Genomic DNA, 25,242 nt, shown 5'->3' on the forward strand with positions numbered 1-25,242 from the left:
GTATATTGTTTTGATTATCCTTATTATAGACCATGGGCCATTGTTTCACTTTTATTTTCATTGATTACTAAAATTACTTTTAATCCTTTGTTCTATTAATATATATTTTTTTGGCAATTAATTTATAATATACATTATTTAATATCAAAGTACATATAAATGCACGACATTTTTTTCTACAGTTAAAACTAGCTAAGCTTATCACGCGTGCCTAATGCGTAAATTTTTTGTCATGATAATAATGTTGTTGCTTTTAATTTGTAACATTAATGTTTTAATATTATGAGAAAACGAAAGTTATGTCAATTTTATTGTTAGAACCTTCCTCATTACTTCATTGCAGGATTAATCTTGATAATAAATTTGTGCAATAATTATTCGCAACTCTGTCATAGAGTATATAATCTTTAGGGTGTGAATCGACAGAATAAAAAATGCGATAGTCTCAATTAGGTTATACATTTTATTATTAGCGTTGGTATATTATAAAATTATATTAACATGTATAAATTGTATTATAAATAAATAAACATAATTAACCATATAATTCCTCAGTGAGTCTGGAATGTGTTTGTACCTACTTGCACGTCTGCAGTTAAAAGCTGAGGTTACGTATGAAGGCACGCGCCACAATGGTGAAAGATAAATGACTTGGTGCGTATCGAGCCATGAACCGAAAGTCTGGTGTTTGCATGCGAAATACGACTCGTATCCAGTACGGCTTTGACTATCCCAGAACCACCTCGCCAGTCAAGATTGTTTGAAAGTGGGGCCTTCGTTACGTAAACATTTGTTATGATGTTGACGGACTATCCGTGGTAGAAAAATCGAGTCAGGGAATTTTCTATAATCGAAGGTAAATCTTACATTAACTAGAATTGAACATTTTTACACTGTTTTTTTAGACTTTTCTCAGACAAAGATTTATATATTATTTATTCTATTATGCGTCACTAAAAAAAATATTTTCAATTATAATATCACTGTTGGTAACATTTTATAAATTGGTGGTATTTATACTTTCTCCATATAAAACATGTTAAGAAAAAAATATAAAATATATAAAATTATGTCAGATACTTTAGTGAATATTTAAAATTCATAAGTTATTTGCATTTTATATTTTTTTTATAGAGAAAGAATATGCTTATGTTTATTAATATTTAATACATATACATATTGAGGTCATTTGAAGTATGATTTTATATTACTTTTGTGTGTTATTTTTAAAAAAAGAATAATAATTTTAACATTTTACTATATTGTCTATTTAAAAAACACAAGTTTTAAGTATGAAACAAAGTTTTGGACAGCGTATTTATGGTATTATAATTTAGGACCTAAAGTCTAAACCCTTTCTTCCAAATTTTGATCCTAAGTGTAGACTAACTGTCTTTCACGAATAGAGAAATAAGTTGCAAAGTATTTGAATATTTAATTATAATAGATCCTTTAAGACCTTGTTTGGATATTTATATTAATAGAATAATATGTTAGTATTATGCTTAAATTAAAATATAATCGGTATACATCACAGGATTAAGTGTATGTCGAAAAGTTACTCAAGTAACATTTTTGTTTTATGAAATATGGGACATGTTCAGATGCATGAAATTATGATTGCTACACCTATGTCGCATGTCTTGATATTGTAACAATGTCTTATTCGTCATAATTATATAGAGAAAATTTAGACAAAAGGTCCTTTAGAAAAAATCTAGACAAAAGGTCCTTTCATGAAAAAACTGCGCACCAGTTACATAATTTCATATTCCTATTATGAATTTATTTCATAATAGATTTTGGCTATGACTTCGTCCGCGTTTTCTTTGGTATGAGATCATAAGGAAACTGGAAGTGTTTAATATTTAAAAGAACAATAAATACACAACACAAACCATACAGAACCGACAGCCACATATACATATATAGTGTATAGCGTCGAGTGACTTCATACACAATACCATGATTATGAATATACCCAGATCCTGCTGTAAATTCAGAGACTTTTGAGATAAACTATAGCCTTGTCTTACTCGTATGACTAAGCTCCAGCTACATTATTGTAAGGTTCTATCAAAATGCGTCGAGTAGTTTTGCGCGAAAAATGAAACATCCATACAACTTCACAAAATTTTGTACTAAAAATAATAGCGGTAAATTTGAATAAAATTTTTTACTAACCGTAGAACATTTTCACTATAGACTATAGATTTATTTGTCAGCCTTTGTAAAAGAACCTTGTCGTATTTTTAAAAGCAACTAATGAGATCTAAGATTTTCGCGAGTATTCATTTAAATGAAACTAGTATTATTCGGATTTACTACGCGGATTTAATTATTTTAAAAAAACTACATAATCCCGACGTTTCGGTTACACCTCGTCTGCCCGTGATCACGGTTGCTGCAAAGTAACCGAAACGTCGGGATTATGTAGTTTTTAAATAATAAAATCCGCGTAGTAAATCCGAATAATACTAGTTTCATTTAAATGCAACTCTTTATTTTGCGACTTACATCACTTTATAGCTTTATCCATTATGTATGGGTGACAGTTATGTACGAGATAACTGCGTAACTGTAACAAAATAGCGATGTTGTCTCGTTCGCTGGTTTTAGGTTAAGAAAATATGTTATATCCATGCCGAGAAAATGAAATTGAGCATTTAAAAAAGGTTAGCGAGCTGGAAAATTATTTTATTAGCTTTTATGTAGACGATAGGTCCTTTTACGTTATAAATATACTTTCAACAATAGTTGATATTAAATAAAAGAAGCTTGACTAGTTTTATAGGTCTTGGTTGTTTTAAATGTAGTTTTCCCGTTATACTTTAAGTATAATATTTTGGAATCGATGACAATATTTCCGCGATAATATTCTGTTCAGGTTTAGGGACTTATAGCGTAGAAGGAATTCAGTACAGAGATACCGGAACAGTCTCTTAATTCGATCAACTTTTCTTTGGAATATAATTTGGAAAGTTCTTTTAAGTTTACTTATAAGCATATATAATATGTAAGACAATATATTTTTCTCGCCTTTAACGATATTAACATTCTTTCGGTTTTTGATAATTGTGCAATATAAAACTAGCAGTCAATGCATATTTGTCGTTGTCTTTAACATTGCGGTAGAGACAATCGAACTTTCTTTCGCTCTTACAATTTTTTTTAAGTTAATAAACCATTCTGTGCAACCTACTGTTCCCTTTGAGGTCAAAATCATCTTCAATCTTCTTCAATCAAAATAGAAATTCATATAAATTAAATAAATATATTTGTTGGTGTGTAAGACACAAACTTTACTTAGAATGCCTATTGAGATGGAGTTTTAAAAATTTTAGGGCAAAAATATTTGACAATTACGGGAATACCAAATTATTTTTTTTTATAAAAAATCTATAATCCATATTAAATGAAGCCAAGGTCGGAGGCTTGAAATTCAAATTTTATATTGCGTAACCGTATAACCTGATTAACACATCTCGGCGTAAGTTCTGCGTTGTACGATGGTAAATAAGAACAATAGCGTAGTAGTGAAAGTGCATTTATACAACTGACCATTGTTACCGATTTTATTGTTTCATGAGGTCCTTGACGTAACCGGATGATAAATTTTCACTGGTTGAGTATTACAGGAAATTGTGCTGTACTTGGATACCTTCTGTATTTGCAAAAATATTTTTTCCCTCGTAAAATATCGCCTTTAACTCTTTCATTGCGAATATTACAAAGTTATAGCTAAAAAAGCTTATCGTTTTGTGTTTATGTAAACATGTTTTAAATGTATATTAGATGTCTGTGCCGTAAAATGATACATCTTTGAGGAGTTCAAAAATTTTATGAGAAAAAAATATATATGTGATTATGTTAACGTATCTGTTAAGTTCGTCAAATAATTGTAAACAAAAAACTATATTTACTGGACACAAAAATATGCAATAAAATAAAATATCAAATCTCGATATGTATAGAAAAGTTGTACGTACAAATTTTTAGTACCAAATTACATAAACTTTTAACATATAGATTTAAGTTTGGTGCTATACATTTTTTTATTATTTTCAGAAATCTCTGGACATTTCTGGCATTGAAAAAATATTGCCCGAGCATGCTACAATGAACCTGAATAAGGGATGGATTTCAAAGCAGAAAAAATACTGTTATGGTTTATTATAGTTTTCCTTGATTCGTTGTCGGGACAAAAAACAATATGCCCACCACCAGAAACTATTTCGCCATGTATATGCACACATCGCCAGGAAGATATACAAATATGGTAAAACTATGAGATATAATTATTCTTGACGATTAGCTATATATTTGTTTAATCCAATAAAACACAAAACATAAAATTTGTCGCTGATACAATATATTAAGGTTGCATATTATAAAAAAAATCCTTTGTTTTTTGGATGGAAAATTCCTGTTAGTCCTACAACTTTTAGCGATAAAGTCTTTTGTATTTGGGGTGTTTTAGTTTTAATGGAAAAGAATAGAAAATATCGAAGTAAACGCTCATGTCTATTTATTATATTATAAAAAGTAGATGTTTCTTATCAACTGCAATAATAATATTTTAAATTCGAAACTTATGGAATCACTAAATAATAAAAAATCCATTACAGGTGTACCCACAGCGATCTGGCACAAGTCATGAAAGGAATACAAAAAATAGGTGAATACATAAAAAAACCTATAGATGAAATTATAATAGAAAACAACTATTTACCATCACTTCCGGGGAAAATATTTCAGAATTTAAACATTCTACGGCTGATGTTACGACAGAACGGATTGGAACGAGTGTCTGCGACATGGCTTGAAAGCCAAGAAATGAATCTCCTTGAAATATTCATTGTGGAAAGCGATCTTAAAAGCATACCTTCTGAAAGTTTAATGAAACTACAAAACCTACAAGCTCTTACCATACAGTCTGAAAATCTGAAAAGAATTCCAGTGTTAATGAACATGCAAAAATTACGATACGTAAACATACAATCCAACAGTTTAAATGCCATTTACGAGCGCGCGTTTGAAAATTTACCAAGCCTAGAAAGACTGTTTATTCGCGGTAGTGTCAACCTGCAAAATCTGAACGAGAACGCTTTCTATAACTTGCCGAAACTTCGAAAACTTGATATAACTAATTGTGGGATAACAACCATACACATGCGAGCATTCTCTTTGTTACCAAAGTTATCAGAATTAGCGTTGAATAATAATAAAATATCTGATGCATCTATGGTCGGACGTGCTACAAGAGATCTCCCGATGCTCTCTACTTTAAATTTAAGCGATAATATTATCACAAAATTAAACGAAGCAGCCTTCGTTGATCTTCCAATGTTAGAAGTTTTATATTTAACAAATAATAACATTAATATTATTCATCATGGAGCCTTTTACAGAGTAGCTAAATTGAGAAAGGTAGATCTGAACTATAATGAAATAATAAGAATACATCCTGAATCATTTCTACAACAATCTGGTAGCGGAGTTGAAGATCTGTCTTTAATTGGCAACCAAATCATGCACATATCTGAATTTAGATCGCTACTCGATGCATTACCTCGTTTGAGATACTTGGATATGAGTGAGAATTTATTACAAGAGATTCCCAGAGGAGCATTGAGAGGACATCCGAGTCTTGAAAGATTACATTTGAATACAAACAATATCAAGTTTATAGATAAAGATGCATTTTTAGCTATGCCAGCCTTAAGAGAACTGCATCTGAGCAATAATTCCTTGAATGATTTAAACGAAGGTCCGTTTTGGAATTTACCGGCATTAAAAGGTTTAGATTTGTCTTATAATTATTTTCAGCGTTTACAGCCAAAATTATTGTTCAACCTTCCAGCATTGAGAAGAATTAATCTAAGTAATAATCAACTGACTATAATAGATCCGATTACTTTCATGGAAACACCTCTATTGGAATATGTCAATATATCGGGCAATAGTTTAGTATCCATACATCCCGCAACTTTTAGAAATTTACCAAACTTATACGAATTGGATGCCAGTTCAAACAGACTTGTCGAATTTGTGCCCGGATTACCCAGAGGGCTAGAACAGTTGTATTTAAATAAAAATCAAATAACCACTTTACCAATAGCACCATCTCCAGATTTGGATTTACCTTCTCTGCGAACATTAGATATATCGAGCAACGGTATCCAAAAGATTTCACATGGAGGAATGAAAACATTACATAATTTGCGACGGCTCTACATGAAACGCAATGGTGTACGACAAATAGACATTGGGACTTTTAGTAATCTAGAACGCCTGGAAGAGTTGGACTTAAGTCACAATCAGATTATAAGCATTGATCCAAAGAGTTTTTCAAATCTGGCATACCTCAAGCAAATCAATTTGTTAGGAAATAATATAGAAAATCTTGATTTTACGACATTTCAAAACAATGGTGTATTGTCAACAGTAGATTTTAGTAAGAATAAGATAAAAAGCATTAACCCTGTTACAATGAGCAAGGGTTTAAAAGTAGAAATATTGAATATTTCTATGAACAATCTCCATGAACTTCCCGGTAATCTTAACATGTTGTCGACACTTAAAACGTTAGATTTAAGTAACAACTTCATCAAAAGTTTTGATGGCAATATTATTAATAGCATTCATACTCTTGAAACAATTAAAATGCATAGAAATAGAATTGTGGAACTACGACCAGGTACCTTTAGAGATTTAATTAACCTAGGAACCATTGATTTGGAAAACAACCAACTGGAGGCGATCCATTCTCTTGCTATCGCTAGCCTTCCAAACTTAGTGTCAATCTATTTGAGCAATAACCACATTATTGATATTCCTGATCGCGCATTTTCCAATTTACCCAAATTACGTGTGATTGATTTACAAGGAAACAGACTGCAGTTCATATCAATGAGAGCTTTCGATAGTATACCGTTGGTGCAGTATTTAAATTTGAGTAACAATCAGATAACTACTTTGGATAATTTAGGAATTAGACCACTTATGTCCTTAGAAGTGTTAGATCTGAGTTTTAACAGGATAACGAGAATCACAAAAGAATCTTTCAAATATATGGAGTGGCTGGTCAAACTCAATCTAGATAACAATAACATATGCTACATCACTAACCAACCATTTGACTATATGCCGCGCTTAAAAGTCCTGTCGTTGCGGAATAACAAGTTGCATTCTGTTCATGAGAATAATTTTGCAAAGTTGAGAAGTAACATTGCTATCTTAGATATTGACGGTAAGCGGTTTCAAACTAACATTTTCAATAGTCAAAATCATTTTTATCGAATCATGTACATCCTATGATTTTTTTTCAGGCAACCCACTTGTTTGTAATTGTGCAATAATTTGGCTGAAGTCCTGGCTCACGGAATCAACTTCAATAGGACCAAAATGTTCAGATGGTACGTACGTAAAGGAAATGCCATTTTCCAAAAGTGACTGCGATAATATTCCAATTCAAACACAAGACCCGAACTCATGTTTGTCATATGAAAATGAGGCGTTATTGCCTAATCTGCAAACATCTCAAGTTTTCTCTTCATTGGATAAAATTAAAGATTACGGTACACACATCAAACACAACTACAATGGGAATAAATTAGGTAATCGTCCGTTACCAGAGGAATCCGAATACTTTTACGATGAATACGTAGATTACCCTTATAATGAAACATTGCTTGAGAATATAAACAATGAATTCAAAATCACGAACAAGTCAATGGAAATCGCAACAAGCACACCTTCAAATCAAATCGGAACAATTAACAGAACGAACCTTAAAAGTGGGGTAGCTGTTAAACTTCCTACAAGTGGATTCACTTTTTTTGGCCTTCCACTTCCTTCTCTAGATATGAATAAACTGTTAAATACTGGTCGCAAAATTGATTTGTTTGAAAATAAAAACAGTCAGAAACACGTGAAAAATTATCAAGTCACAGAAGCTCCTAGATTCGAAACTGGAGGTTTTTCGCCTATGCTGCCAGCCACTTCAGCAGGTTTCAAGCCAATACCAAACCCAGCTTTAAATGTATCCCAAATGGCTGAGCACAGTATTGTAAAAGTTGACCAAAACAATAAAGCTTTAAATAACTTATCGCCTATGGGAAAGGTTTTTAACAATACAAGTCACAAAAAAATTAAGAGCGAATTCCATGAGCTTGAAGCATACCATAATGATGATAACAAGACTCAAATAGCTTATAACCGAACTAAAAACATAGAAGAACAAGATATTACTCCAATAAATATAAGTAAATATAATCTTATGGAGACAAACATGACGGTTACGCAAGTTACAGAAAAGGAAATGATCATAACTACAGACGTAATAAACACAGATTTGTCACTACAGGCATGGATAGAAACCAGTAGCATGCTACCATCCTCAACTACCACATCATTACCAATTGTCAAACACATGGATAGTGAACCCACTGCTCTTTCATCCACCCTGGACTCTAACATTGAAGATTTTCCCAAAAATCATAGCCGAACAGCAACAATAACAAAAGTGGTTCTACCTCATGCTGAGCATTACGATCTGCGACATAATTATGCACCAGTTATGAATAGGGAAGCTAAAACACAATTTTTTGAGGTAGCTAGTACTCATAATAAGGTGAAGTCAAATGATGACAACGACTGGTATTATAAGAATTACAATAAAACAAACATAGACCCATATATTGATCCAGTCATCCAAACTTCAAGTAGCTACAAACTTTTTTGTTATCAACCTACATTATTATTGACAATTACCATGACTGTATTAAACAATTTAAACTTATATATAAAGTTATAGAAATAAACATACTTATATAGCTTTAATCTTAATTTTTATTTAATATATATACATTTATAAAACTAACAATTGTTTTTTACTATAAAATAATCACGCAACTTGTCAAGAGCTCTGTACCTATGTGATATTTTGTTTTTTTCTTCTTTAGGAAGTTCGCCATAAGTTTTGTCATAACCAAGTGGTTGGAAAATACAATCCCATCCAAAATCTCTAGAACCTCTTGGAGGTACAATTGTTCCTTTTGTTATTCCTTGAAATAATACAATGTCTGATTCTTTATCACTTCCTGGACTATAGGCGAATGTACATACTGCTTCTGCAGATTTATCTGTCCAGCCTTCAAGTAATTTATACAGACCTTCTGGTTTTAACTTTTCTAGAAACCATTTAATGTAAGGTCCAGGCAAACCTTCCAATGCATTAAAACAAAGGCAAGTGTCTTCTATAAATACCGGCTTCTTTAAACGTCGAGCTGCTTCTTGACATTTTCTGATAGATACCTCATTCAACTCTCCCTGTAGTTCAGGCAAATCTAACCTATAATTTGTAACTTCTAATGGAAAGTTATGACCCAAAATAGATTTCACCTCTTCCAATTTTTTTAAATTACCAGTGACGAAAACTACAGCTCTTTGATTCATTTTATACATTAAGTAATAATTACTGCGAAAAATTCTTATATGTCATATTTGTATGACTGATGAAGTGGATTCCAGTGTTTTTAGGGGACATTTGTCTCTTTATAACTTAAAAAAGATATTATAATTTTTTAAATCTTAAAATAAAATTAGTAGTTTTATAATAATATAATTGCTATTTAAAACAAAATAAAATTTTGATACAATTAAGTTATAAAGTAATTAAGTGCTAACAACCATTTTTTTAATCTGTAGTTTTATGATATAACCTTCACCTCAACTTTGTGTATCATGGAATGACTGTCAAAATCAAATTTTAGTTTTGTGGCTTTCTGATTTGTCATTCCAATAGTCAACCTTTAGTTGATGCCATTGCTTGTGTTACATTTAAAAATCTGATAAGTTTCAGAAGTAATAATTAACAATGCCTAGTCAAGATCTTGTTACCACGAAAGTGGTAGTCCATCCGCTTGTTCTTCTCAGTGTGGTTGACCATTTCAACCGAATGGGCAAAATCGGCAATCAAAAGCGAGTTGTTGGTGTTCTACTTGGCTGCTGGAGAGCTAAAGGCGTTTTGGATGTTTCAAATAGTTTCGCTGGTTAGTTGTTATGTGATATTATTTCGGTCCCGTTAAGTTCGTAACGCTTTATATTTTACTTATTTTTTTTTGATTCGGCAAATAAAAGTATTAACATTTTGTGCGTTTTTGTTTTAAATGAATAGTTTTTACTTATTTTGCTTTCCAACTATTGCTTTTAATAGTTCCTTGTATATATATCATTTCAATTTCATTAGCTGCTCTTGTTTAAAAATTATTTTGATGTATCCATGACCTAACTTTGACTTCATACAAATTAATATTATAATTATTTAATTTATATGTATGGTGTTCCAGTTCCTTTTGATGAAGATGATAAAGACAAATCAGTGTGGTTCCTTGACCACGATTATTTGGAGAACATGTATGGCATGTTCAAGAAAGTTAATGCCCGAGAAAAGGTAGTTGGTTGGTACCACACAGGTCCTAAATTGCATCAAAATGATGTTGCTATCAATGAATTAATAAGACGTTACTGTCCAAATTCAGTGCTCGTAATTATTGATGCTAAACCAAAAGATTTAGGCTTACCAACAGAAGCCTATCAAGCCGTAGAAGAAGTCCATGACGATGGCAGCCCTACTACAAGAACATTTGAACACGTTCCAAGTGAAATTGGTGCTGAAGAAGCTGAGGAGGTTGGTGTCGAACATCTATTGAGAGACATCAAGGACACAACAGTAGGCAGTCTCTCCCAGCGTATAACAAATCAATTGCTCGGACTAAGAGGACTGCACTCTCAGCTGAGTGAAATAAGGGATTATCTCATCCAAGTCAATCAAGGATCCTTACCAATGAACCACCAAATAATATACCAGCTTCAAGATATTTTTAACCTCCTCCCAGATATATTCAGTGACAATTTTGCTGATAATCTCTACATTAAAACAAATGATCAATCTCTGGTTGTTTATCTGGCCGCACTAGTGAGATCTATAATAGCATTACACAACCTCATCAATAACAAAATAACAAATAGAGATGCCGAGGAAGGCAAGAAAGAGGAATCTAAAGACAAGAAAGAGAAAAAAGATGACAAAGATGACAAAAAGACGGACGATAAAGCAAAAGAAAAGAAAGATAAGGATGAAAAGAAAAAATAATTAGAATCATCATTAGATTAAGTTGTTTGTAATGCTGAATTATTAAAATAAATTGTATTAACTAATTAACTCGTGTGTATTATTATTGTTTTGGTTTAATGTTAAAAATAAAATTATAATCTTTACCAACATGGTATACTTTTATATTACATATGTAAGTTAGTATTTCACTATCTTAAAAATTTATGATAAGATTGAAATATCAATATAATAATGATAAATAATCAGGAATAATGATAAGGATATAACAGTCTTCATTTAATGTTGTTGCACAACGGATGTGATCATAGATTTTGATGTGAACTTGTAAGAATCTCAGAAGTTATATAAAATGGCGGACCGAATACAAATATCTGTAAGTAATCCTTAAACTAACTTTTCCCAAATCCAAGAGATATACTATAGATTTTTTTTTTTGGATTATAGGACTATGTCTGGTTGACTCCGGAAAACAAAACCGAATTCGATGTCCCAATAGCTGTCAAGATTCTTAACAGTTCCGGGGGTAGGATACAAGTGAAGGATGATAATGACGACGTATTTTCTACTTCTATAACGAACGTTATTAAACCTCTCCATGCGACCTCGCTAACGAGCGTTGAAGACATGATAACGCTAGGCGAGCTACAGGAATATACAATACTTCGCAATTTACACATAAGATACAAACAACAACTTATTTACGTAAGTTCTTTGGAAGAAAAGATTCTCCAAATGCTCACACTGATGTTTTTTCGTATATATATATATATATATATATATACATTAATAATTTATGAATTAATAAACCTTTCAGCATCTATTTATTAATTTTATCGACTGCATTTTATAAGCACCTACTCATAGATGTAATTTAGTTTATCACACAATTACGTCAGCTCAATCGACTTAGGTAAATGAGACAATGTTACCTACTAATATTTTTATAATTTTAGACCTACACAGGTTCGATGTTAATAGCTATTAACCCGTATGAAATTTTACCAATTTACACAATGGACCAAATACATTTTTATCAAGACAATAATATTGGAGACATACCTCCACACATATTTGCTATTGGAAATAATTCATACAAGGAACTATTAGAAACATCAACTAATCAGTGTATTGTTATAAGGTGAGTTTAGTAGAAAGTTTTTTTTTTATGAAAAACAAATCTTATCAACAAATAAAAATTTTCTATAATGGTATTTTAGTGGAGAAAGTGGTGCTGGAAAAACAGAGAGTACCAAATTACTATTGCAATATTTAGCTGCGGCAAGCGGTAAACATTCATGGATTGAACAACAAATTCAAGAGACTAACCCAATTTTAGAAGCATTTGGTAATGCGAAAACAGTAAAAAACGATAATTCGTCCAGATTTGGAAAGTATATAAATATTTATTTTAATCAAAATGGAGTAATAGAAGGTGGCAACATTGAACAATATTTGTTGGAAAAATCTAGAATAGTAATGCAGAATAAGGGCGAGAGGAATTATCACATTTTTTACTCACTCGTTACCGGTCTCTCTGCTGACGAAAAAAAGAAACTAGAACTTGGACGTCCTGCTGATTATGAGTATTTAAATTCTGGTAACATGTTAACTTGCGATGGTCGCAATGATGCCTTGGAGTTTTCAGACATAAAATCCGCCTTTAAAGTACTTAATTTTGACGATAATGATGTAAACGATCTATTCAGTCTTCTGGCTGCAATATTACATTTAGGAAATTTGAAATTTAAGTCCATCAATGTAAACAATATGGATTCATCAGAAGTTACAGACACAATAAATGCAAATAGAATTGCTTCTTTGCTAGGGGTGACTAAAAATAAATTATGTGAATCGCTAACAAGGAAATCACTTATTGCTCATGGTGAGAAAATAATTTCCAATCTCTCAGCCAGTGCGGCAGTCGATGGACGCGACGCTCTAGTTAAAGCAATATACGGTCACATATTTGAATTCATTGTTGAGATGATAAACAAAACGTTACACAAGGATCATGAACTTACGAGTCTTGGGTCCGTCGGAATTCTTGATATTTTTGGTTTTGAGAAATTCGAATCAAATAGTTTTGAGCAACTCTGTATTAATTACGCTAATGAGAACTTACAACAGTTTTTTGTTAAACATATTTTTAAATTAGAACAAGAGCAATACCAAAAGGAAGGTATTACGTGGACTAACATAAACTATGTTGATAATCAGGAAATATTAGATTTGATAGGTCAAAAGCCAATGAACCTTTTAGCCTTGATTGACGAGGAATCAAAATTCCCTAAAGGAACCGACTTGACGCTGCTTTCAAAACTAAACAGTAACCATAGCAATAAACAATATTATACTACTCCCAAATCTACCCACGAACATCGGTTTGGTGTAAAGCATTTTGCTGGTGATGTTTTGTACGAAGTTAAAGGTCAGTACAAGAGTAAAAAAGATAACTGGTAATATTAAAGGTATCTTGTTTAATCCATTATAATGTCGCATGTTTTCTAGGTTTCTTGGACAAAAATAGGGACATGCTTACTGCTGATGTAAAGGACATGATATATGACTCCAACAAGGTTTTCTTCAAAAGGCTATTTGCAACAAGTTTTGTAGAAAGCCAAAGCCAAAGTGGGAGCCGCAAAATTATATCTTTAAGTTATCAATTCAAGACATCCCTGGAGTCACTTATGAAAACTTTATATGCCTGTCATCCCTTTTTTGTACGATGCATTAAGCCTAACGAAGTTAAAAAGCCACGGGTAAGTTAAAACTCTCATTACACGCCAAAATTTAAATAGCAAAAAGTTTTTGGATTAAATCTATCGTTCTTATATTGTTTACATTTTTTATTTTACTCTATCATATCTACCATGTCACAGTTATTTTGCGTGAAATAGAAAAGAGACTATTCATTTAAACGTAATTGAGAATTATATTAACAAATGAAATATTACTTAATAGTTAATACATTTATAATTATAATTTTAGATATTCGATCGCGCTTTATGCGTCCGACAACTTCGATATGCTGGTCTCATGGAGACGGCTAAAATAAGACAGGCTGGGTATCCAATTCGTTATTCTTACTCAGAATTTGTCCACCGATACAGACTCGTGGTCCCTGGCATACCGCCAGCGGAGAAAACTGACTGTAAAGCTGCCGGTAAAACCATATGCAGTCAAGTTTTACACGACGATGATTATAAATTGGGTCATACAAAAATCTTTCTCAAAGATCACCACGACGCCCTGCTCGAAGAGCTCCGTCACAAAATACTTATATCGGCTGTAATTAGAGTTCAAGCTAACGCGAGAAGATTTATTTACAGGAAGAGATATCTACGACTTAAAGCAGCTGCAATTAACATCCAAAAGAATTTCCGAGCTCGCGGCTTCAAACGAAGGTTCTTACAGATGAGAAGAGGGTATTTGCGTATGCAGGCGGTTATAAAATCAAGAGAACTTAGACGCACATTTATAAATCTGAGAAAATTCATTATAAAGTTTCAGGCTGCAAGTAAAGGTTACCTTATAAGAAGATTAATTAATGAAAAGGGTAACGTTATAAAAACTAAATTAGCGCAATTGAGAAAAGATAAAGCTTTGTATTCGGGTGACATTAATTCAGCTGAAAATGATTTTGAAAAGAAATACAAGGAAGTTATGTCTTCGATTTGGATCGCCAAAGACGAAACGGCTGATAATAACGAACAAAATAATTCTGCTATAGACGATAGATATGTTGACGACGTGTTCGGTTTCCTCAAAGACACGACCACTCCCGCAGGAACCATAAGGGGAACGGGATTTGGAATGGTAAAATAATGTTCTAAACATAACCAGTGTACAATTGGTTCACTTAGATATATAATTATCAGTTATTTATATGGATGTACTTTACAAAACTGAACCTTAAATTTCTGTTGCAGACATCGACAACTAAGCCCGAAATATCAACCGTGATACCATTATTAAAGGAGCCAGAAGAGGAACCGTTCGACGAGTTTAATTTCAAAAAGTTTGCTGCTACATATTTTTTGGGGAACACCAGTCATCAGTACTCTAGAAAACCTTTAAAACATTCATTACTAGATCTACCGTCCCCTATAGACAAAATTGCATCCCAAGCTATATGGATCACAATCTTAAGATTCATGGGAGATTTGTCTGAACCTAAATATGTCGACGACAAAGTAGATAACACACCTGTTATGTCAAAACTTTACGATACCGTAGGACGGGCTTTTCAGAAAACTAAAGAATATGAAGTGAGTAACTTTTTTTAATTTGCAATATGAACAGAATATTTGAATAATATAATATAATTTCTATAACCTAGGATTTAATACCGAAAGAATATGAAGGCAAAAGTAAAATGCTGCAAAGGACATTAAAGCGTCAAACAAAACTTAATGAAGAGATTTTAAAGCATCTTGTAAACGATGAGACGACAAATGAAATGTACAGCACGTGGTTAAATTCCAAGAGAAGTTCGAATTTGGAAAAACTTCATTTCATTATAGGGCATGGCATAATTAGAAAAGAATTGAGGTAACTATGATTATCAGACAACTTAATTACTAGCAACGATAATATCGATTATTCCATAAATAATTCTTATCTATTTCAGAGATGAAATTTATTCTCAACTGTGCAAACAACTGACAAATAATCCATCAAAAGCGTCCTTTGCTAGAGGATGGATACTGATGTCGCTTTGTGTTTGTTGTTTCCCACCTTCAGAACGTTTTCTTAAATATTTACGTTCTTTTATAAGACAAGGCCCACCTGGCTATGCCCCTTATTGTGAGGGTAGGCTTTTAAGAACATTCAAGAACGGTCCTCGAACACAACCACCGAGTTGGCTGGAACTTCAAGCAACCAAAACTAAAAAGCCTATTTTACTGACGGTTACTTTAATGGACGAATCAATGAAAACTGTACAGTCTGACTCAGCGACAACGTCAGAAGAAGTATGTCAGCAAATAGCTGATAATATTAAGCTCACTGATACATATGGATTTTCATTATATATAACTTTATATGATAAGGTTTTATCATTGGGAAGCGAGGGAGAACACATTATGGATGCTATATCTCAATGTGAGCAGTTTGCAAAAGAACAAGGAACCCCTGAGAAAAGTGCCCCGTGGAGATTATTTTATAGAAAAGAAGTATTTACGCCTTGGCATAATCCAGCAGATGATCCAGTAGCAACAAATTTAATCTATTATCAAATTGCGAAAGGCGTTAAGTTTGGAGAGTATCGCTGTAACTCTGAAAAAGATCTAGCAATGATAGCTGCACAACAGCATTATATTGAGTATGGACCACGAATAGATCCGAATATATTAAGAAAAGTTATAGTTAATTACATACCAAATCAATTTATCCAATCCAATGATGTCGCCTTAACTAAATGGGAACATCTTGTAACGAAAGCTTTTGAATCATCACCAAGTATTCAATCAGCGGTTGACCCGTTAAGATGTAAGGAAGATATTGTGATATTTGCCAAACTAAAGTGGCCCATGATGTTCTCCAGGTTTTTCGAAGCAGTTAAGCTCAAGGGAGACACAATTAACAAAGACATTGTAATTGTAGCTGTTAACTGGACGGGTATATATATTGTTGACCAATCAGAACACATACTATTAGAAATATCATTTGTAGAAGTAACTTATGTTGCCTATGACGACGACAAGGAATTCGATAGAGTTGGGAGGATAACAATTCGAACGATACAGCAGGAAGAGTTTGTGTTCCAAAGTGCTGATGCAAGCGAAATGAGTTCGCTTATAATATATCTGATGGATGGGTTAAAAAGACGATCCATATATGTTATAACTCAATGCGATTCTCAGGGTTACAGCGATGCAGCATCATTCTTACAATACAAGAAAGGCGAACTAATTACTCTTTTAAACGATTCGACAGGAGAGACGTTGATGGGGGCAACCTGGGGACACGGTGAATGTAACGGCCAACAAGGACTTTTTCCAACTGATCAAGTTTATATACTACCGACGTTATTAATTCCTCCAGCATCTATTCTGGAAGTTTTCAAGAAAGGTAACATTAGCAATGAAAACATACTTAAATCCAAATACAGTACGATACAGCGAAAGAAAATGCACACTTTAGAAAAATATGCGAAAGAACACTTTAGAGAAAACTATGATATTAATACAACGATATCAAGACAGTCAACTTTAACTTCAGCTAAGAGGGCGGTTGCGGGTGAATTGTGGGCTCATACTCGTGAACCAATACGACAGCCCTTGCTTAAAAAAATATTAAGCGACGAGCAGTTGTCCAAGTTAGCGGTTGCCTCTTTCTATGCAATGCTGAAGTATATGGGAGATTTACCAACTGCTAAACCTAGATCCGTTACCGAATATACTGATGAAATATTTAGACCAGGATTAATAGAACCCGCTTTAAGAGACGAAATTTATTGCCAGATATTAAAGCAGTTGACAAATAATAGAATTCAGTTAAGCGAGGAAAGGGGATGGGAATTATTGTGGTTAGCAACTGGCGTTTTTGCATGCAGTCCTGGCCTGATGAAAGAAATAGTGGAATTTATAAAAACACGACCACACCCGGTAGCCAAGGATTGCTTAAAGCGAATATTTAAAATTCAAAAAGGTGGACCAAGAATGTATGCGCCTTACGTGGTCGAAGTTGAAGCGATACAGCATAGAAGTATGCAGATATATCATAAAGTATATTTCCCTGATGACACGGACGAAGCTTTTGAAGTTGATTCTTCTACGAAAGCCAGAGAACTCTGTGAACAGATTACTGGACGATTAAATCTTAAGAACAGTGATGGTTTCAGCCTCTTTGTGAAAATTGTGGATAAAGTTTTTTCCGTACCCGAAACATATTACTTCTTCGACTTTATTCATGAGTTAGTCGAGTGGATGAAACAAACACGTCCTAATCGTTCAGGTATGAATGTTTGATTTCTCTACACGTTTTATAACTTAAAGTATTTATTAATAATGTTTCTTATTTCAGCCGGTAATCAGTTACAAATGAATTATCAGATATTTTTCATGAAAAAGCTATGGATAAGCACTATTCCAGGAAAGGATAAGAATGCGGATCAAATATTTTATTTTCCCCAGGAACTTCCAAAATATTTACGAGGATATCATAAAACGTCAAAACAAGATTTGATTGAATTGGCGGCATTAATATATAGAGCCCGATTTGGGAACGATCAAACAGTTTTACCTCAAATAACACAGGTCTTAGAAGAATTTATTCCACCAGATATGATAAAAATTCAATCGAATTCTCAATGGAAATCTGCCATTATTTCGGCTTACAATAAACATGGGGTGATGACTGAAGAAGAAGCCAAAGAAAAGTTTTTGAATAGAATTTTCCACTTACCGACATTTGGTACAGCTTTTTTTGAAGTCAAACAAACGTCTGACCCGTCGTACCCAGAGATGGTCGTTATAGGAATTAATAAAAATGGTGTTAGCGTAATTCATCCACAGAGCCGAGTAAGCTAATTAATTACTATTTAATATTTAGACATTTATTTTTTATTGACGATTTTTTATATCTAAATGGCTAAAATGTAGGACTGCTTAAATGAATAGGTCTTCACGTTTTAGAATGACATTTAGTTCAAGGAAGACAATAAAATACTATTAATTTTATTTGTATTTTTAATTAATATTTCAATTTTAGGATTTGCTTGTTACATATCCTTTTTCTCAATTATCAAATTGGTCTTCGGGTAATACGTTCTTCCATATGACAATGGGAGGCTTTCTTCGAGGTACGAAAATTTTGTGCGAGACGTCTCTTGGATATAAAATGGATGACTTAATATCATCATACATCGCTATACTTCGGCAATCACTTAAAAAGAAACCAAACTAAGAAATAATATTTAGGTACACTTTGTTGCTGTCATTTATGTAATGATATTTAAGTTGTTATTTGTTTTATAATAATTTTGTATTAGACTGCATTTATTTGTAGTAATAAAAGATATTTTTATAAGAGTTGATATACTTTATTTGCCGTGTTTTGGTAAATCAATTTGTGAATTATGTAGAATATCTCTGATTTTTGTTTGAAGAGCGTTAGATTTGTCCATCAAAAAATTATTATCTTTTGCATTATTATGACTGGTCCTACAAATACAATTGTATTACTTTATATATTAAAAGTACTTTATAATATTGGTTTAGATTAATTATCTAATATCGAAATATTTGATTAAAATATCTTGTGTCCAACATTTTATAACAGTAGTTAAGCGTAATGGAAAGTAATAATTTTAAACAGATTAATAAACTTTCTCGAAAGAAAATAAGTAGTTTTTTAAAATATTGTTGGTTGGTTGGTTGTTTCAAATATGGCCTTCATTCGTTTAAAGACATGCACAGAGGAATGTAACAAAATTGACAGCTTCCGACTGTATCACAATTACGAACTTTGTTCATATATCTCAAACATAGCCAATTCAATTAAATGCACACATGGGAGATATAAACTGTATAAAAAAATGTAAAACTATTGTAAATATTAAAATATTGTTTATTATGGTACTCAATGTGAAGTGACCACTAAAATCAAAAGTTCCCATAAAATATCTGTGCTGTCACTTGTCACATTAAATTATTACCTATACCGGCCCTATCTGTTACACTGTAGTTAAAACTTAAAAGTCAAAACTCATATCCTAAGGCTGTACTCCGAAGTATTTAAAAAAAACTATAATTGAAAATAGTACTTCCACAAGACAGCACTTCAATTAAAATACTCTTAAAGGAAAAGAAATATCTTTAGAAAAACAGTATTTACCTTATTTTTATAGAAATATTTTGAAATGGATATTAATTGTCCTAATATAGCTTTAGAGAATGGACTGGACCTTAGGTTTGTTTTCATTTTGATTTTAAATGTTTTCATAATTATTGGAATGCTTTAAAATATTTGTAATTTAATTTATGATCATTAATGTCTTCTCTAAATATTTATGTAGCAAACTTGTAACAACTGGGTCCATACTTCATATAAATGCAGATTATGACGATCAAGAATGTTACACACTTGAGTCTAAACCTTTTAAGGGGAATGATTATATTGGAGAGCCAGTAAAGTCGTTTGATATATTTGAGAAAGAATTACAACCTGTAGATACACTTGGCCTTGTTCAGAAAAAGATTTTAGAAGAAGGAGGAGGTTTGGCTCTAAGCAAGGATTGTACTGTCAGTGTTGCATATGCAGGATATTGGGAAAATGAATTTGAACCTTATGATTTTACTAAACTTGATAAACCATTGGTATGTTTAAAAAACTATTGTATATTATGAAGTAATATTTCTTATAACATATTTACTAAATAAAATTTTATATCTAATGATTATTCCTAGGTAGTAAATTTAAATGACAATGGACTTTTACCAGGTGTTCAAATTGCCATTGAATCCATGCTAGTTGGTGAAATGTCAGTATTTTTGTTATCTTATGAAGTCATGTATGGCGATATGGGTGTTCCACCCAAAATCAAACCTAAGGCTAACTGCGTCTTCTATTTGAAACTTATAAAAAGCATTATTACACCTAAAGAAGGGTAAAACAGATTTCTTTCATGTATTTGTGTCATTTAAAAATTGCCTGTATTAATTTCATATTTAATTCTTTTTAGGAAAATTGACTTCTCAGAACCAAATATATTTGAAAGGGTTCTCCATGAAGTGAAACTGTTGTATAGCTCAGGGGTCGTATTGCATAAATCAAGAAATTATATGGCTGCAATACAATCTTTCAGGAAGGCTGTTAATATGTTGCATAGATGTCGTCTTGCCAATGAAAGTGAAGAAGCTATACAAGAAAAGTTCCTAAAAAAATTGTATATAAATTTAGCAGTGTGCTATAATGAAGTTAAGCAACCATTGAAAACATGCATAGTTTGTAACGAACTAAATAGGTTAAGAAATCTATGGAATAATGAAAAGGTCTTATATCAAAATGCTAAGGCCTTAAGGATGATTGGACAATTTGATGCTGCTGAGAAGAAACTTAGACGAGCCTTGCGTTTCTCTCCTGACAATGATAGAATTTTAGAGGAATTGAATTTGCTTCAAATGACTAGAGATTCTTGCAATCAAAGCCGTCTCATAGATAGTAATGTGTCAAGTAATTCTAACAATAGTGCAAATGATCAGTTTAGAAATGAAGTAGATAGTCTAATAAAAAATTTTAAGGAAAATGTAAATCTTTGTAAGCTTACTCTGCCTCCAGGTCTTAATGCAGCTGAAATTGGATACATTAAGGAGGTTTGTGTCAAAGAGAATTTGTATTGCAATAAATTACAAAAAGACTACTTGTTGGATAAAGAAGAGGATAAAGTACCCTTAGAATCCAAAATAGATCTATTCATATAATACTTGTTACATTGAAATTTATGAATTAAATCTCAGTAGCCCTCCTCATGACAAACAAGTTATGTTTTTTATTTGTCAAATGTAGGATAAACACCTCGTATCAGGATAGTATTTTAAAACATTTAATGCTATTGAAAGAAAAACAAATAGAACAAAGTATAGTTTATTATTGTTTAATTACATTTCCATAAAGCTAACTCAGGACTACATTCATACAGATGCTATACCAATAGTCTTTAAAATGCAACATCTCTTACCATTAATTGTAGATACAATGCAAATGCACAGTAAACAAAAACTTATGAAACTACCAGTTAAACAACTACTGAGCCTTAGTTTTGTGTGGGCAGGTTTAACAATACATTTTGGCCTTGAGGAAGATAAGTAACATTTCGTGATTTGGATAGTTGATAGGCTATGTCTTCCGCAGCTTCTATACGTCGGAGTTCTACAAGACCCTCTCCAGCATTTCCAAAGGATTTAGCTAAAAGAACAGCTGCCTGAGCATCTCCTTCAGCGGAAATGATGGCCGCTTTCTTCTGTTGTTCTGCCTTTTCTACAACAAATCTGGCTTTTTCTGCCTCTTGTTGTGCAACTTGTTTCAATTCAACAGCCTGTGTAAACTCCTTGCCAAAGGTCAAATGTGTGATTGAAATGTCATCTAAGATTAAACCAAACTGTCCAGCCCTCTCAGTTAGGCTTTCATTCACTTTTTGGGAAACAATCTAGAACAGAATTGAAATAAAACTTCAGCAATTCATGTGTAGCCTTATTAAGTTGATAATTGATATATGACATGATTATCTATTATAGTTAATTTCCCAGACTTTTATTTTTTGATGACTTAAACACAGAGGAAATTAAAGTAAGCAACAGAGTACCTTGTCTATCTAAACTATAGTGCAATGTTATAGTTTGTATTATAATGGAAGCAAAATTAATGTTATAATAGTTTAAAATTTACCAAAACCTACCTCTCTCTGTGTGATTAATTCTCCCGCATCAAATTGTGCTACTACCGCTTTGAGCACTTCTGATGTGATCGATGGTAATACTCTTTCATCATAGTCCACACCAAGGATGGTGTAGATTCTGGGAAGTTGATCAGGTACGGGGCGGAACAGAATACGAAGTGTGATGTTTACATTTTGAAGATCTGAAATTTATTATTTAAAAATTATCAATGTTATCTATGTCTTGCTATGGAGTGTGTACAATTATGTAAACATAATGCCTAGTCTTATATGATCAAGGTAACACCATAAAAATCTAAGGTCACAGGAAATTTTGTTTTATATTCATGATCGCTTCATGTTTTACATGTAAATTAAAATGATATGTTGCTTCCATAAAAGTTATAAAGAGAAAATCAAAATTTTACTTTACCTTTACTTCCAGTGACAGTAGGAACATTTCTGGGCCTGGATCTGATATCAAATATAATAGGTTTTTGTACCCATGGAATAAAGAAATGGGTCCCTTCCCCCACAACTAGGTTTTTGACTCCAGCAAACCTATCAAATATAACTGCACGGTGACCACCATCAACTGTAATCGTAAATTGGCATAAATTTTTTTTAAATGTTAATTTTAAAATATAGAAACTTGCAAGATGCTTTCTTTACTTTTATAAAATGTTTTATCATGAGTATTTTCTTGTGGGATGTTAGCTTATTATTTACGTGAAAATGAATAATTAAAAACAGAATAAGACCTTTACATATTTATAATCTTGATGATTGCAATATCATACCATTATAAAGAGCAGAGTTCACAACTCCTCCTACAAGAGCAACTCCTAGGCCCAACTGGCCGATGCGATTGAAAAGGTGTGCAGCCATCTCTGAAAAACAATTTCATTAAATTTGAATAGTGCTTCTAATGCTAGCAGCATTAACACATTCACGCCGCCTAGGACTCTTGCATCATAAATAAATCACTTTTGATAATACAGTATTTATCAGGCCTGATATGTATACAGGAAGAAAGTTGCACATACATAAATACTGATATGAACGGTTATTAATTATGTAATTATTAGTATAGTAATTTTTTATATAAAACAAATTTACGGCATAACCTAAAATTGTTTATACATTCCAGAACTCTTATGCATGTAAATTCTAAGAAAAATTACCTTTAATATTCTCAAAAAAGAAAAAAACTCTTATTTAAGGTTTGATTCTATATATTCTCAGTGTAAAATATTAAAAAGTGAAGCTCACGTAAGAATTGAGACTTAGGAATTCAGGCTACAACCACAGACTATATGACTTTTTTGTTATATAGAATTCTTACTTGAATATAGATAAATAAAAAAAAAATATTAACGACTGACATAACAGTCATGTGAAATGATTTATGAACATTTATTGTTTTTTGGAGGCATAGCATTATTAATTTAAGAAAAGGTTTATTATAAAAAAAAATATGTGATGAAAAATAAAATGCTGTAATGGTATTTTTACTCATCGTATATTTACAGCCAAATATGCAAAACCTTAATAGTAAATGTTAAAAACAATACAGTTTTAAATACAAAAGAAGATTATTAATATAAAAAGGTAATAAATATGATGAAGATCCACATTTTGTTTCGGATGCTGTTTATTTTAGAGTAATGATATACAATATGTGTTCAATTATTAATTAAATTATGAGAATGGAATGATAATTTCTGTTCAAAACTAATACAGTATAGAAAATGGTTCCTATCTCGTAATAAATAAATGTTACTATTTTCTTTGGATAAAGATAAACGTAACAATGGGTAATGCCTACCGTAGAACTCAGATTCATTTACACATATCATGCATTTATTATTTTTATTTCAGTTTGAGAGGTTAAAATAACATTTCATATAAAATATTATTTACTTTCTGTATGAAATTTTATATCAAAAACTTATTTTAAATCTAAGCATCCACTTATAACATAAACATGTGTCGAATGCAAGTACCTTTGTTCACAATTAAGTCAACCTTCATATCAATTACATTATACAAACATAAAAACAAACATTTAAATATAGAAACGAAACTTCTCAGCATTCCATGGATTCACCGTGCGGTTGCCGCCTGCCGGATCCATCGTGTTGCAGGGAGAGGAGCTACAACAGTGCCTGGGACTTTCGACCCAGGTGTAGGTTTAAGGACCCCTATTTAACGCGCGTTAAACTCTCACCTACAAGTCCAAGCTCCTCTCTCTTCCTTACCAAATTTAAAACGAACGTAATTGGGCTGCCTTTGAAGTACATTCTAGGAATGAATTGATGTTAGTTCTGGACAGGCCCATCTCTTTTAGTAGCTTGTAGAGAGATTAAGTTGTTATACCTTTCGCCCCCACTTTTATATAAAATAATTAAAAAGGCTTAGTATCCGAAAACCTTAGTTTGATTTAAATGCCTACACGCGAAAATCTTAGATATCATTATTTTAGTTATAAATGCAAAAGTTTGTGTGTTTGTTATCATTTACTCAAACTCAAAGTTCCTAATCCAAGTTTCGTTCCTAATGAGGGGAAATAACACTTAGAGCTCTATAGTTAATTACTGACACGCGAGCTAAACTGTGGGATAAATTTAGTCCGATATAATAAAAAATATAATAAGTACGAAAGACGATGCTCTATTTATTATCCAGATTAGTAAACAGTGTTAGCGGGACCCAGATGGTAATT

General features: G+C 32.2%; 6 protein-coding genes across 8 annotated transcripts; 4 read left to right on the forward strand and 2 right to left on the reverse strand.

Moving 5' to 3' along the window:
• The first annotated feature begins 560 nt into the window (after positions 1 to 560).
• On the forward strand, positions 561 to 8,878 carry LOC116779811 (protein artichoke). Of its 2 annotated transcripts, none has more exons than XM_032674290.2 (4): positions 561 to 856; positions 4,069 to 4,279; positions 4,629 to 7,252; positions 7,332 to 8,878. In XM_032674290.2, the coding sequence occupies exons 2-4, from the start codon at positions 4,137 to 4,139 to the stop codon at positions 8,816 to 8,818; spliced, it is 4,254 nt and encodes a 1,417-aa protein (XP_032530181.2). In that variant the 5' UTR covers positions 561 to 856; positions 4,069 to 4,136; the 3' UTR covers positions 8,819 to 8,878. The 2 variants fall into 2 exon arrangements, with proteins under 2 accessions (XP_032530181.2, XP_032530186.2); XM_032674295.2 differs by lacking the exon at positions 561 to 856 and having other exon boundaries at positions 4,243 to 4,279; positions 4,629 to 4,678; positions 4,759 to 7,252.
• LOC116779812 (inosine triphosphate pyrophosphatase) lies at positions 8,831 to 9,520 on the reverse strand. The gene has a single exon (XM_032674296.2). The coding sequence runs from the start codon at positions 9,466 to 9,468 to the stop codon at positions 8,881 to 8,883; it is 588 nt and encodes a 195-aa protein (XP_032530187.1). The 5' UTR covers positions 9,469 to 9,520; the 3' UTR covers positions 8,831 to 8,880.
• A 243-nt stretch (positions 9,521 to 9,763) lies between these two features.
• On the forward strand, positions 9,764 to 11,227 carry LOC116779863 (26S proteasome non-ATPase regulatory subunit 7). Its single transcript, XM_032674366.2, has 2 exons — positions 9,764 to 10,055; positions 10,353 to 11,227. Exons 1-2 carry the CDS (start codon positions 9,881 to 9,883, stop codon positions 11,156 to 11,158), a joined length of 981 nt encoding a protein of 326 aa, XP_032530257.1. The 5' UTR covers positions 9,764 to 9,880; the 3' UTR covers positions 11,159 to 11,227.
• Positions 11,228 to 11,396: 169 nt separating this feature from the next.
• On the forward strand, positions 11,397 to 19,173 carry LOC116779864 (myosin-VIIa-like). The gene is made up of 11 exons (XM_032674367.2): positions 11,397 to 11,513; positions 11,585 to 11,842; positions 12,094 to 12,278; positions 12,358 to 13,568; positions 13,649 to 13,899; positions 14,129 to 14,956; positions 15,070 to 15,408; positions 15,480 to 15,691; positions 15,771 to 18,097; positions 18,167 to 18,663; positions 18,854 to 19,173. The coding sequence occupies exons 1-11, from the start codon at positions 11,490 to 11,492 to the stop codon at positions 19,046 to 19,048; spliced, it is 6,327 nt and encodes a 2,108-aa protein (XP_032530258.2). The 5' UTR covers positions 11,397 to 11,489; the 3' UTR covers positions 19,049 to 19,173.
• A 646-nt stretch (positions 19,174 to 19,819) lies between these two features.
• Positions 19,820 to 21,622, forward strand: LOC116779637 (inactive peptidyl-prolyl cis-trans isomerase shutdown). The gene is made up of 4 exons (XM_032674024.2): positions 19,820 to 20,053; positions 20,160 to 20,460; positions 20,551 to 20,750; positions 20,826 to 21,622. The coding sequence occupies exons 1-4, from the start codon at positions 20,004 to 20,006 to the stop codon at positions 21,562 to 21,564; spliced, it is 1,290 nt and encodes a 429-aa protein (XP_032529915.2). The 5' UTR covers positions 19,820 to 20,003; the 3' UTR covers positions 21,565 to 21,622.
• A 91-nt stretch (positions 21,623 to 21,713) lies between these two features.
• On the reverse strand, positions 21,714 to 23,850 carry LOC116779638 (prohibitin 1). Of its 2 annotated transcripts, none has more exons than XM_032674026.2 (5): positions 23,790 to 23,850; positions 23,318 to 23,407; positions 22,951 to 23,112; positions 22,539 to 22,720; positions 21,714 to 22,289 (listed from the first exon to the last, which is right to left on the reverse strand). In XM_032674026.2, the coding sequence occupies exons 2-5, from the start codon at positions 23,403 to 23,405 to the stop codon at positions 21,897 to 21,899; spliced, it is 825 nt and encodes a 274-aa protein (XP_032529917.1). In that variant the 5' UTR covers positions 23,406 to 23,407; positions 23,790 to 23,850; the 3' UTR covers positions 21,714 to 21,896. The 2 variants fall into 2 exon arrangements, with proteins under 2 accessions (XP_032529917.1, XP_032529916.1); XM_032674025.2 differs by having other exon boundaries at positions 23,702 to 23,850.
• Positions 23,851 to 25,242: the final 1,392 nt, after the last annotated feature.

Source organism: Danaus plexippus, chromosome 2, assembly GCF_018135715.1.
Source record: "Danaus plexippus chromosome 2, MEX_DaPlex, whole genome shotgun sequence".
Taxonomy (NCBI): Eukaryota; Metazoa; Arthropoda; class Insecta; order Lepidoptera; family Nymphalidae; genus Danaus; species Danaus plexippus.

Coding starts and splice junctions, on each gene's coding strand:
- LOC116779811 (XM_032674290.2), top strand. CDS start 4,137: ATGGATTTCAAAGCAGAAAAAATACTGTTATGGTTTATTATAGTTTTC. Junction 4,280..4,628: donor CAGGAAGATATACAAATATG/GTAAAACTATGA, acceptor AATCCATTACAG/GTGTACCCACAGCGATCTGG. Junction 7,253..7,331: donor TGCTATCTTAGATATTGACG/GTAAGCGGTTTC, acceptor ATTTTTTTTCAG/GCAACCCACTTGTTTGTAAT.
- LOC116779812 (XM_032674296.2), bottom strand. CDS start 9,468: ATGTATAAAATGAATCAAAGAGCTGTAGTTTTCGTCACTGGTAATTTA.
- LOC116779863 (XM_032674366.2), top strand. CDS start 9,881: ATGCCTAGTCAAGATCTTGTTACCACGAAAGTGGTAGTCCATCCGCTT. Junction 10,056..10,352: donor TGTTTCAAATAGTTTCGCTG/GTTAGTTGTTAT, acceptor ATGGTGTTCCAG/TTCCTTTTGATGAAGATGAT.
- LOC116779864 (XM_032674367.2), top strand. CDS start 11,490: ATGGCGGACCGAATACAAATATCT. Junction 12,279..12,357: donor AATCAGTGTATTGTTATAAG/GTGAGTTTAGTA, acceptor ATGGTATTTTAG/TGGAGAAAGTGGTGCTGGAA. Junction 14,957..15,069: donor GGGGAACGGGATTTGGAATG/GTAAAATAATGT, acceptor TTTCTGTTGCAG/ACATCGACAACTAAGCCCGA.
- LOC116779637 (XM_032674024.2), top strand. CDS start 20,004: ATGGATATTAATTGTCCTAATATAGCTTTAGAGAATGGACTGGACCTT. Junction 20,054..20,159: donor GAGAATGGACTGGACCTTAG/GTTTGTTTTCAT, acceptor ATATTTATGTAG/CAAACTTGTAACAACTGGGT. Junction 20,461..20,550: donor CTAAACTTGATAAACCATTG/GTATGTTTAAAA, acceptor GATTATTCCTAG/GTAGTAAATTTAAATGACAA.
- LOC116779638 (XM_032674026.2), bottom strand. CDS start 23,405: ATGGCTGCACACCTTTTCAATCGCATCGGCCAGTTGGGCCTAGGAGTT. Junction 23,113..23,317: donor GAACTCTGCTCTTTATAATG/GTATGATATTGC, acceptor TTACGATTACAG/TTGATGGTGGTCACCGTGCA. Junction 22,721..22,950: donor TACTGTCACTGGAAGTAAAG/GTAAAGTAAAAT, acceptor AATAAATTTCAG/ATCTTCAAAATGTAAACATC.